This window comes from Aquarana catesbeiana, linkage group LG02 (assembly GCF_042186555.1).
Source record: "Aquarana catesbeiana isolate 2022-GZ linkage group LG02, ASM4218655v1, whole genome shotgun sequence".
In the NCBI taxonomy this organism is placed as follows: Eukaryota; Metazoa; Chordata; class Amphibia; order Anura; family Ranidae; genus Aquarana; species Aquarana catesbeiana.
Genome location: NC_133325.1, coordinates 13,582,948 through 13,596,667, shown reverse-complemented (window position 1 = coordinate 13,596,667; position 13,720 = coordinate 13,582,948). Strand labels below are relative to the sequence as shown.

The 13,720-nt window shown below is 43.7% G+C and overlaps 1 protein-coding gene across 1 annotated transcript in view; it reads right to left on the bottom strand.

Annotated features, from left to right (window-relative positions):
* The window catches only part of LOC141126652 (cholecystokinin receptor-like), a 78,516-nt gene that overhangs the window by 9,977 nt on the left and 54,819 nt on the right, over positions 1 to 13,720 (bottom strand). Inside the window, exons 2-4 of the mRNA XM_073612597.1 lie at positions 11,758 to 12,006; positions 4,693 to 4,954; positions 2,523 to 2,650 (exon numbers count right to left, since the gene is read on the bottom strand). Coding sequence (XP_073468698.1) covers positions 2,523 to 2,650; positions 4,693 to 4,954; positions 11,758 to 12,006 — 639 coding nt within the window. The remainder of the gene's footprint in view (positions 1 to 2,522; positions 2,651 to 4,692; positions 4,955 to 11,757; positions 12,007 to 13,720) is intronic.

Here is a 13,720-nt window from a genome sequence, read left to right as displayed (position 1 = left end):
GGGTTCCCCTTTGGGGAATTCCCATGCCGTTTTTATCAATGAACTTCTATGTGTATTGTCGGCAATGCAATAGCCGCGAGTAGTTTTAAATGAGTTTTTTCCTTCAAAATGTCATTTTGCTGTCAGACTGTTCTAAACACAGGAAACATGCGCCCCTTTACAGACATACTATAGACACCCCCCAGCTACGAAATTTAAAGGGATATTACACTTTTATTGTTTGACTTTAAGCATTATTAAAATCACTGCTCCTGAAAAAATGACCGTTTTTAAAACTTTTTTTTGCGTTGATCCATGTCTCCTGGGGCAGGACCCAGGTCCCCAAACACTTTTTATGACAATAACTTTCATATAAGCCTTTAAAATTAGCACTTTTGATTATTCATGTTCGTGTCCCATAGACTTTAACGGTGTTCGCATGTTTGAACGAACTTTTTTCCTGTTCGCATGTTCTGGTGCGAACCGAACAGGGGGGTGTTCGGCTCATCCCTATTCAGGAGCCCTTGAAGAAAGGTTTATGCAATGCATTTCCAGACCCTGGGAGGTTAAGATTTCCTGGTGCTGGACAACGTGTTGCTGAGGCTTCGTTCAGTCAGAGGAAGAGCGGTGGAGAAGGTGGCCGGCTGACCAATGCCTTTAAACAATCTTTCAGTCCTCAGCACCAAGGTCTGATCGTTTCAAGCAACCATCACCAGCTTCTGCATTACATGGTGCAGGAATATCTAGGGGCAAGAGCAGACTTGGGGACCTTTCCAACAGAGCATCCACTGGGTTACTTGGTCTTGAGGATGGACCACTGGCCAGAATCCGTTTGTAACGGATCAAAGAATGCGCCTGTCCACAGACTCCGTTGATAGGCTCACATTCATAAAAATGAATCAGTCTTGGATCAGCAGCTATCAAGCACCTGATGCTGATATAACTGATTGAATTTGCTATGGATGTGGGATCCCTTGAAGACTGCCTATGCTGACTATCCTATTCCTCCTCAATCTTGATGATGCTAGCTTCCAACAATAATTTTGGTTTAGGGCACCACCACCACTACCCAAGGTCCAATTTTTCTGCCCCTGTTTAACAGGGGCATGTAATGACAGTTCTGATATAATATTTCAACGCAGGGCCCGTTCCTGCACCCAAGAAGAGTAACTGTGAGGGCTTACAGTGTTGCGGCATCATCACCACCACCAAAGGTCCAATTTTTATGCCCCTGTTTAACAGGGGCATGTAATTACAATTCTTGATATAATATTTGACAGCAGGGCCCGTTCCTACACCCAACAAGAGTAACAGTGTTCTGGTACCACCACCACCTAAGGCCCAATTTTCTGCAGAGTATATAGGGCAGTTTTGGGGGTGACATCCATGCCATTTTTTTTTGTTGGTATTTTTCGTATTTTTTATTTATATTGCTGGGATCCGACAAATGAAATTTTTTCCCTTAGAAATGTCATTTTGCTGTGGCACTGTTATAAACATGGGAAAGATGTGCTATTTACAGGCATACTAAGGACACCCCCCAGGCACGATATTTAAAGGAATAATTAATTTTTATTGTTCCACTTTAAGCATTAATAAAATCACTGCTCCCGAAAAAAACACTGTTTTTAAAACTTTGTTTTGCATTGATACATGTCCCCTGGGGCAGGACCCAGGTCCCCAAACACTTTTTATGGCAATAACTTGCATATAAGCCTTTAAAATTAGCACTTTTGATTATTCATGTTCGTGTCCCAAAGACTTTAACGGTGTTCACGTGTTCGAACTTATTTTTTTGACTGTTCGCATGTTCTGCTGCGATCCGAACTGGGGGGTGTTCGGCTCATCCCTAGTGCACAGAGTAGCGAGTCTATGTGAGGTGACTTAGTGGAGCCAAGTGCCGAAACTTGTTACATCACTGGGCTACAGGATTCCAACCCAGTTCTATGGGATTCCGGGATTTAGTTTAAATCCCTGGACTGTCCCGCTAAACCTGGAAGGTATGTGCTCCGAGCCACGATCCGGTCTGAATAGTGTGTCTCGGTTTCAGGTGGACTGAAACCCGGACACATGATTCTAAACCTGGACTGTTCGGGTGAAACCTGGACTGCTGGCAACCCTATCCTGACCTCATCACTACCTCTTTCTTGTCCATCCTTTGACCTCTTTCCTGATCTCAAATGTGCTACCTTCCTGTCCTCCCCTCTGTGTCCTTCCTGATCTCCGCTCTGTCATTTTTTTGGCCTCACTGTTCCCTCATTTCTGTCCATCCTTCTACCTCCCTCCTGTCCTCCTCTCGTGCCTCATTCCTGTTCTTCCATCTGCCTCCTTCCTGGCCTCACTACTGCCTCCTTCTTGACTTCAGCTTGGCTTCCTCCTTGACCTTACCGAGGTCTACTCCTTCACTTCCCCTCTGCCTCATTCGTGTCTTGCATCCAATATAATTAAGTATGGCCATTTTGCACCAAGCTCCACCCAAAGCCAATGTATTTAGGATGCGGAGCTGTTTTTGTTGGTCACGAACAATGACATATCAGACTTACCTTTGGCCTCTTTGTTCAGGTCCATCTCGAACTGGATCCCTCTGTAGAGTTCGTGAGAGATGAGCCCATAGGCCACAGTCATGACAACGCCGGGGATGAAGAAGAGCATGGTCAGCAGGATGACGTACCTGAGGACACACAGAAACATATTGATTAACAGGACAACCAATCCTAGGTGGAACCCAAAAATTCAGTCTTAAAGCTGAACTCCAGGCAGATATAAAAGTCTCAAATATTGCAGTTGATTAATCCATTATTAAATGTGTAGATTTGGCATCAGCCTCTTGCAGCACTAGCAGCCAAACTTTGTGCTGCAGTGATTGTGTGCTAACACAGGACATGCTGATAGGAGGAGAGAGCAGAGTGATAAATAGATAAGCTCATCCCTTTGCTGCTTCTCCATCACTGTCCAGCCACAGGCTGGAGGGGTGGGGGGGTGTTCCGGGCACAACCAATGCCGGAACAAGATCAGCCAGGACCTAGGGCAAACATGCCAAATTGCGCCTCCCCTTCATTATGTGCAAGCTTATGAGGGAAAGTGGAGGAGAGAGCGCAGCCTGCACCTCCTCCCAGCTCTCTCCTCCTCTCCTTGCCGCATCTAGCACTGGGCTGACAGAAGTAGTGATGCCGTTGTCACTACTCCTGTCAGCCTTATAGTAGAAGGAACTTGCAGCGACCCCATCCCTACGAAACACACTGCGCCCGGGGCAGCCGCCCCTTCTGCCAAACCCTTGCCCTGACCCTGGTCACAACAGACAACAAATATATACTGAAAGACATTTTAACCCTTCCCTATTCTATACAAAACATTTAAAAAGTTTTGGCTGTACATACAATTTAAAGAGACCCTGATACTCACTGGAAGGATAGACAATGGCAGAAAAAGATGTATCTGTAAATTCCCCCCTCCCCAGCTGCCTTTTCTGCCATCCATCTTACCACCTACAGGTCAGACATGGTTCCTCCACCTATATAAATGACTTTTTCAAGGGCATGTGAGACCTTACCTGGAGCCCCAGGTAAGGTTCCAATTTTGCTCCCCATCCTTTCGATTGACATTGACTGCAGTAGTCACAGAGAAGCCTCCCCATTTGTCTCTACTGGTGTGGCCCCGGCAGATATCAACTGCCTACAAGTCCACCTTCCCTTATGAAGAGGGAAGGTAGGGCATCCTACATTTTACAACTTGACCACTAACTTCAAATGAACAAGAAAAGGTCATGTATTAACCATCTTCTCTCCTGGTATGTTCTAGTCAAGTAACTTCAGTAGAATAATACACAGGTTGAGATATGATTTATATATATATATATTTTTTTTTTCCAGAGCCACAGACAGACAGCAATGTAGAAGGATATATCTGTTAAGTGTTCATTTGTAAGTTCATTGCTACAGATGGAACAGTTTTAAGTTTAGGTGGGTGCACAGCTTTGACCAATTGTACTATTCAAGTAGTTTACTGCAGTAGCATAAAGGTTGTAGTTGGACCCCCTCCTGGACATCCACCGGGCCCTGGGCTCCTGCCTAGCTTGCCTTGTGGGAAATCCAGCTCTGGCTTGTGTTCTCCACTAATATGTATTTCTGCTGTTCCTGTCTTTGTTTACTAAGAGAAGCTTATCTGCCATTCGGTAGAGGTGCTGATGTCCTTGTCCCAACCTCATTCCACGACCCACCGTCCTAACCCGGGAGAGCGCAGCGTACACAATTACTCAGCTGAAGTGAAGCTTATCAGAGAAGGAAGAAGGAAAGTGTGCAATGTATGATTCTTCGCTATTCACCACTCTCCCAAAAACACCAAACCACCAACCTCTGTAGGTCACACACTAATATTATTATACATTTGTATAGCTCTGACATATACCATAGCGCTGTACAGAGAACACTGAGACAGTCACATCAGTCACTGTACCAGAGGAGCTTACAATCTAATGTCCCCCCACAGTCACACACTATTATACATTTATATAGCTCTGATATATGCCACAGTTCTGTACAGGGAACACTAAGCCAGTCACATCAGTCTCTGTCCTCAGAAGAGCTCTTGCTTTTCTGTACAATAATATACAATGTAGGTACAGATTGTCTCTGTACACACTATGACCATAAAGATAATCATGACCGGCAATTTCAGCAGTCACTTACATACAGAAGGATGCCAGGAATATCTTACCATGCCTGCTGCACTTGGTTATTAGGCCACTTGAGGCGGCACTGGTAGCCCTCAATGTTCTCCTTCTTAGTGAAGGCCACCAGCCTGTTGTAGACCAGGTATGGGATCATGATGATGACGGAAAGGATCCAGGTGGCAGCGATCACCTTGTAGGCGTGGGAGCGGGTCTGCCATACACGGGACTGCAGGGGGTTGCAGATGGCACTGTAGCGTTCAATGGCGATGGCCACGAGGTTGAAAGTGGACACACTGACAGAGATACCTGTGCAGAGAGGAAACAAGGGAACTGCTCAGTGCTTGAACTGATAGGTAGTTTCACAAACACACAGCCAGTCCTCAGCCAACAAAGTATGATTTGGGGCCTGCTTTGATTGGCTTTTGTTTGCATCAGAACTATTTCTACCACCATACAAGCCAATGAGAAATGAAAGCAGGCTTGAAGCAGCTTGATGCAGGTTATAGATGGTTAACTGCACATCGATATAGGCGAACTGCAGGCCAAAGGAGGTCAACTGCTGGTCAGAAGGAGGTCAACTGTAGATCGAAAGGAGGTTAATTGCAGGTCATAGGAGGTCAACTGCAGGTTATAGGAGGTCAATTACTGGTCATAGCAAGTAAAGTGCGGGCCATAAAAGGTCATCTGCTGGTCAGTAGGAGGTCAACTGCAGATCGGAAGGGGGTTAACTGCAGGTCATAGGGGTGTCAACTTCATATCACAGCAGTTCAACTACTGGTCATAGCAGGTAAAGTGCAGGCCATAGAAGATTAACTTCAGGCCAGACAGAGGTCGACTGCAGGTCATAGGAGGTTAATTACTGGTCATAGAAAGTAAAGTGCAGGCCAGTGTTAAGTTCTTCTAAGAAAATAATTTCATAATAATTTTCGCCAGCGGCATATTTCCAGTGTTGAGAACCAACAAAACGAAAATTACCCAGAATCAGTTCCAATTTTGTCAACAAACCAAAACGGAAGGAAGATGTGAGGGATGTTTACCCGCATGAACTTTGGGTTTCCTCTGAGCTCTGCCTGAAAAACCCGTGAGTGTTTCCCCCTCCCAGCAAGCAAGGTAAGGACAGCAGCATGCTTAGTGGTGTAGCATGCTTAGTATTGTGCAGCATTACAGGCCTCCTTAGATCACCATCTGCATTACAGCATGCCTCCCAACTCTCTGAGATAGGAAAGAGGGATGCCTATTAGCAAAGTATGCAGGCATATGACACACCCCCTTAAAGGAGAATTATACAAAAAAATGATTAGTTAAACCCACAAGTATGGATGTGCAGTCAGGGGAGGCAGAGCCTCACCTGCCATGAACATAAAAATACAATTTAAAAATGTTCGAGGGTCGTAGTTTGACGACCTGTGGGGTAGGTAACCAAAGTCCTACTGCACCACTGTCAAAATTTGGGGCTCCTAGGACCTATGGTTGCGGAGATATGGGGCTCCTTGTGCAGCCTGTCAGAAGCTACATACAGAGCGGCCAGTTTAAATACAAGCTGGCATACTATGTTTGCAGCAGTGAGGATGAGCTCACAGTGCTTCTCCTCATTTCTTGTCAGAGCTCAATGGACAGCTTGGAGCCTTGGACCAATGGTAAAGCACCATTGGTCCAAGCTGTCCAATAAAAATGCTGCAGTGGAGGCACGCCTCTCACTGCGGTGTCATAGAAGGGGGCGTGTGTCTAAAAGACTAATGCTCCCTTTCACCCCAGCCCTCTTAACTACAAGGAAAAAACATGTGTTTATGGGTATACGATTTACCCACAATCCCATGTTTTTCTCACACAGTTAAAAATGAGAATTTGCTGCTGCTGAAAAGGTACAAGCTAAATCATATATTATTATACTATATGTTATAAGATAATTTATTATTATTAATTTATTATTTATCTATTTACTGTGAAATTACTGGTTGGAAGTTATAACTTCAAACTTCAGTAATTTGTCCGTTAAGCCACCTGCTTGAGTACAGATTTTGAAAATATAGTAAATTACCCTGAAAACAATACTTACTAATTATTTGTACATTACTTATGGTAATTAACCCCTTGCCACCCAGGCCAATTCTGACACATCTCTCCTACATGTAAAAGTCACCATTTTTTTGCTAGAAAATTACTCCCCCAAACATTATATATATATATATATATATATATATATATATATATATTGTTTTAGCAGACACCCTAGGGAATAAAATGGTGGTTGTTGCAGCTTTTTATGTTACACGGTATTTGTGCAGCTAATAAACTAATGTTAGCCTGATTTTTTTTTTGGTACAATGTGAAAGATGATACGCTGAGTAAATGGATACCTAACATGCCCCGCTTTAAAATTGCGCACACTTCAATACTTAAAAATCTCCATAATCGATGCTTTGTTCCAAATCAGGGACAGTTGGAAACTATGATTACAGACCACCTTCCCAGACCACTGTCCAGAGCACTGTGTGCATTACAGGCCTCCTCCTCAGACCACTGTCTAAAGCGCTGTGTGCATTACAGGCCTCCTCAGGCCACCATCCAGAGCACTGTGTGCATTACAGGCCTCCTCAGACCCTCCAGAAGTAAGTGTGCTTTACTGGCCTCCTCAAACCACTGTCCAGAGCACTGCGCAGCATTTACAGGCCTCCCGACCATCCAGAGCGCTGCACAGCATTTACAGGCCTCCTCTATTTTTTTTTTTTTTTACTCCAGGAGTATATAATGAGTTTGAAAATGCTAGAGAAATGCTTAAATAATGCATTACAATTTAACGAAACCCATTAGATTTTAGTCGACTAAAACTATATTAGTCAACGAAAATGTACTGGAGATTTTAGTCGACTAAAACTAAAATGGCAAAAGACTGTGACTAAAACTAAATTGAAATTTGACATCAAAATAAACACTGGTGCAGGCCACAGGAGGTCATATGCAGATCGGAAGGAAGGTAATTGCAGGTCAGAGGGGGTCAACTGCAGGTCATAAGAGATGAATTACTGGTTTTGGCAAGTAAAGTGCAGTCCATAGGAGGTCATCTACTTATCAAAAGGAGGTCAACTGTAGATCGAAAGGAGGTTAAATACAGGTCATGGGAGGTCAACTGCAGATCATAGCAGTTCAACTACTGGTCATAGTAGGTGAAGTGCAGGCCAGAGGAGATCAACTGCAGGCCAGAAGGAGGTCAACTAGGTCAAAGGATGTCAGCGACAGCTCATAGTAGGTTAACTTCAAGACAAAAGAAGTCAATGGCAGTACAGAGGAATGTCTTCTCTAGGTCAGATGCACCTCAGATGGAGCTAAGAAGCACCCCCAAACTGATCTCTAATACATGCCCAAATGTCAGAACAGAAGTTGGTGCCTTTCCATTATATAAAAGACCAGTTGGTAGTTCACCAGTCTGCATTTCAAAAGCCTACTATGGCATGTACAATAAACACTCTAATTTACAGTGAGTGATAACATAAAAAACCTGAATGTTAAAGACACTGGAACTATTATAAAAAAAAAATGGTGGTTGTGGACTTCTAGATATATCCATATTGCAGGAAATCCCACCAAAAGGAGAGTTGGAATAATATGGAATACAGTTCACAAATATCTGGCCATAAAGTAGCTGACTAAATGGAGTTGGGTTTGATCTCAATTATTGGCAGTTCAGTTCTAAAATTCTGAACAGAGCTTGGAGTCAAATTATAGTTATACCCAGCAATGTCCTTGGATTTCATGTACACATGTGCGATTGATTTAGTTATGAATTCAAGCTTGGATGAAATTTTCGTTATTCGGAGATTGGGATGTATCCAAATTTTCGAATCACAAAAGTAACGAATTTCAACAAATTCGAAAAAAGAATTATAAGGAAACTAAACAAAATTCAAATTTGAAAAAAGTGAACTTGAATTAGAAAAATTAAAAGATGAATTTTAATTTGAAATGGAAACATATTTCAATAAATACAGTAAGATATAAAAGACAAATAAGATGGTGATAAGAATAGACTATAAAAAAATAGAAAAGATTGGAATAGAACAAATGTTCTGAAATTCAAATTGAATAAAAATAAACGATTATACTAACTGAATCCGAATATATGAAAAAATTCTGAATATACAAAATAAAATCTGAAAACAAATCATTCTAACGTAATGAATATGACAAAATTAAATTATTAAAGCGGAGTTCCACCCAAAAGTGGAACTTCCGCTTATCGGATTCCTCCCCCCCTCCGGTGTCACAATTGGCACCTTTCAGGGGGGAGGGGGGGTGCAGATACCTGTATAATACAGGTATCTGCACCCACTTCCAGGAATAGACTCCCGCGGGAGTCACGCCCCCCCCCCCCCCACTCCCCCGCTGTCTCCTGGGAAAGACACAGGTCCCAGGAGATAGCGGGGACCATTGAGAACAGGCAGCAGAGAACATGCGCAGTAGGGAATCGGGGAGTGAAGCCGCAACGCTTCACTTTCTGATTCCCTCACTGAGAGTGGCAGCGGCAGCACCCGAGGATCGAGGGTCGGTTCGGTCTCGGATGACGACATCGCTGGACCCCGGGACAGGTGAGTGACCTTATTTTAAAAGTCAGCAGCTGCAGTATTTGCAGCTGCTGACATCTACAAAAAATTTTTTTGCCGGACTCCCGCTTTAAAGTGGTTGTATACCCTTTTTTTTTCACTTTGCTCTATAGGTAAGCCTATAATAAGGCTTACCTGTAGGTAAAAAGAATACAGGTTTAGGAGATATTCCCTTTGCATGTTAGCCGCTGACTTCAGCGACGCATGCGCTCTGAGTTTCCTGGCTGAAAGGCCTGGCAGACGAGGACCTTGCTGGAAAGAAGTCTCCCACGTGCATGCGCAGGAGTGACGACATCGCGGCTCCAGCCACTCACAGCGCCGGGGGCGCGATACCCGGAAGACACGCCGAGGGAAAATGTCCGCTCCCTTGGCGTGGACCGAGATCACCTGCCGACGCCTCGTTCTAAGGTAAGTATTTCATAATGAGCTAGCAAGCGGTGCCTACTAGCTCATTATGCCTTTTGCCTTACAGGTTTTAAAAAAAAAAAAAATCTGCGGGTTTACTACCGCTTTAACTTAACAAACGGAATCTGATCTGAAACAAAACTAAGCAAATGTTTCCATCCTGCACATGCCTACTTGCAAGGGAAGCTAATTGTCCAAAGGCATGGTGAGGTACATTGTTCTTCAGTATAATACTGGTGTTGATCATGTTCTTATAGTAAAGGGAAAATATCCCATTTACCTCTTCATCAAGTGCATTGGAATAATCTATCTCAGTATTTCCATGACAGGAGCAGGTACATACACTATGCGGGTAAAAGTTTTGGGAAACCTGATTGCCACACCTACTAAATGGCCAAAAGTATGTGAACACCCTGCCAAATGATCAGTTCAGGTGTCCAGTGAAGTTAATACTACAGCATACAAAGACACTCTAGACAATCATGTGCTCCCAGCCTTGTGGTAACAGTTTGGTGAAGGGCCTTTTCTGTTTCAGCATGATTGTGCTCCTGTGTACAAAGCCAGCTCCACAAAGACATACAGTAGTTTGACCAGTTTGGTTTGGAGGAACTCATGTGTCCCTGATCTCAACCCTCCTGAACAGCTTTGGTATGAGTCGGAATGCTGCTAGTGAGCCAGGTCTTCTCATCCAACATCAGTATCTAACCTAATAAATGGTGGTCAGCTCCATAAAGACATGGTTTGGTGTGGAGGAACTAGAGCAGCCTTTCTGAATCTTTTCAGCACAGGGGAACCCTTGAAATAACTTTCTGGTCTCAGGTAACCCCTGCTAAAAATAATTATATCTACAAATCGTTATACATTGGTGTGATGGTCTGTTCGAAGAATGCTCCTTACATGTGAGGTCATTGGAAAGTATTATCCCCTTACAGATAGCTAAAAGGACCAGCGCTGTCAGTGGGAACTTATCTGAGAGGCAGAAATGGCTCATTGCTCAAGGAACCCCAAACAACCTCTAGATCAGGGATATGCAATTAGTGGACCTCCAGCTGTTGCAGAACTACAAGTCCCATGAGGCATAGCAAGACTCTGAAAGCCACAAGCATGACACCCAGAGGTAGAGGCATGATGGGACTTGTAGTTTTGAAACAACTGGAGGTCCGCTAATTGCATATCCCTGCTCTAGATGAACCCTAGGGTTCCATGGAACACTGGTTGAGAAATGCTAGCGTATCCCTGACCTCAACCCTACTACCCTAATTTGGGATGAATTGGAATGACCATTGTGAGCCAGGTCTTCTCATCCAACATCAGAATCTGACCTCACAAATGGTGGCCAGCTCCATAAAGACATGGTTTGGTGTGGAGGAAATAGAGTATCCCTGACCTCAACTCTATTAAACAGCTTTGGGATGAGTTGGAATGCTATTTGTGAACCTGGTCTTTTTATCCAACATCAGCACATGATCTCACAAATGGTGGCCAGCGCCATAAAGACATGGGTTGGTGTGGAGGAACTAGAGTATCTCTGACCTCAACCCTACATTAACAGCTTTGGGAGGAGTTGGAATGCTAATTGTGAGCCTGGTCTTCTCATTGAACATCAGTACCTGATCTCACAAATAGTGGCCAGCTCCATAAAGACATGGTCTGATGTGGGGGAACTAGAGTATCCCTGACCTCGACCCCACTGAACAACTTTGGGATGAGTTGGAATGCTAATTGTGAGTCTGGTACTCTCGTCCAACATCAGCACCTGATCTCACAAATGGTGGCCAGCTCCATAAAGACATGGTTTGACCAGTTTGGTGTGGAGGAACTTGAGTGTCCTGCACAGAATCCTGACCTCAACCCTACTGAACACCTTTCGTATGAACTGAAACACCTGACCTGACCTCACAAATGTTCTTTTGGCTGAATGGTCTCAAATCCTTACAGACACACTACAAAATCTAATAGAAGTTTTGCCAGGAGAGTGGAGGTCACAAAGAGGGCCAACCTCTTTTATTGTCCATGGTTTTGGAATGAGATGTCCAACAAGCTCCTGTAATTGTGATGGCCAGGGGTCCACAACGTTTGACTATTTGTTCATGTTCATGTTCTCACCCATGAAATAGGCAGCCGTCTTGCAGATGACCTCTCCAAAGATGAAGTCGCCCATGAGGTTGGGGATGAGGGTGAAGGGCATACACAGAAGAGCCACCATGATATCACTGACAGCTAGAGAGAGCAAGAAGGAGTTGGTGATGGTACGTAGGCGTTTGTTCATGACCAGAACGATGATGATGAGTGTATTTCCAAAGACGCTGAGAAGGAAGATGATGCAGTAGAGGAGAATCCGCACCCAATTCAGATCTGAAACAACAAAATCTTTCATTAATCCAAAAATATACCAAGATAAAGGAACATTATTTACCATTTATTAGGTGGCAATCTGCAACTGAAAGAACTCTACTGGCAGCCAACGCACACGTTTATGTGTCATAGCTCTGACCATTCACTTAAATCCATTTAATTGATACAATGCAACAATCGAGATTGATGGCTTGTAATTGAAAATTACAACTAAACCAATAGCTTTCATCTTAAATTCGATAACACAAAAAAGCTTATTAAAAAAAATCTCGCTCCACATGGTTCTAGAGCCCTGAGCATTTCCAACTCACCCACAATGACATCATACCCTGATTTTGCGCATCCCAAGTTAAGGTGAGAATTATCACTCATTAAAAGTAAAACTGTTAATGCAAACTCAGCATAAAACGATACAATACATAAAGCACAGGTTGTCCTCTGTGAAAACCGCATGTTAAAATGATGAGTAGGCCCAGATATAGAGGCAGCTAAACATGTGCAAAAATCTCCATATTTGCTGCAAAATTGAACTTGAACTTGATCCCACCCCTCCCACCTTCAGAGCTGCCACATTCGTCATTTAAGGCAATGTGTTGACTCATTGACCAATAGGAAGAAACAATAGGTGGGAGGGGACATGATATTTGTATATAACCTCATCCCACATACATTATGTCAAATTTCCTTTCCTTGAATTTTTGAAGACCAGATGGATGAATAGATGCATGGAATGGAATATGCATATGGGGTATTTTATATGATTGTGTGGCAGCAACACAGATCGAGCAACCAAATTTAGGTATTACAATTGAACCGAAGAACTATTATAACATGAGCACTGAGCATTAGCGGGGGGACCAAGATGAGTGGACAGCGAATCATGGGCAGTCACACAACTCTGAACTCTGAAAATAGAGCCGTGCTGCCAACTGACCGATCTCAGCAGGAGTGATTGAACAGGCTAAAAAACATAATGTGACCTGATCAATGCTGTTCTCTAAGGATGGGCCCGGGTGTGTTCGCACACTCCACGTGCAGAGTCCGCCAGGAAGTCGGCACGGCGCTGCGCTAATCACAGGCAGTGAGACATTTTCCGATCTCTGCAGCCACACATTGGAAAAATGTCCCACTGCCATCCTTACTGTTCTCCTATAATAATTATGACCTTTAGCATCTTCTGTCTTTCCTCTCTTTTATCTTTTCTCCATCCTCTCCCTCTTCTTTCCTCCATCTTTCCATTCTCTCCTTCCTCTCTTCCCCACTTCCTTCTTCCCCTTTCCCTCATCTCTTCTCTCATTTCTCTTTTCTCTCCTTTCACCCTCTTCTCCTCCCTCCCTATTCTTCCTCCCACCTCTCTTCTCTCCTTCCTTCTGCCCATCTCTGCCTCTCTTATTTCCTTTCTCCCTCCTTTCTCCCTTCTCTCTTTCTATCCTCCCATCTCCCCCTCTCTTTCTCTTTTCTTTCCTCTCTGCTTTATCTCATTCATCTCTCCTTCTTATTTATCTTCTCTTCTTCCTCCCTCTCTTCTAACATTCCTCTGTCTCTCTTCTCTTTCCTTCTCTTCTTTCCTTCCTCCCTTCTTTTTTCACCTTTTATCCTCCCTTCTCTCCTTTTCTTCTGCACCTACTTTTCCCCTTCTTTCCTCCTATATTCCCCTGTTTTCTCTCCCCTTTTTTCTTTCCTTCCTCCCTCCCTCCCTTTTCTCCTTCCTCAT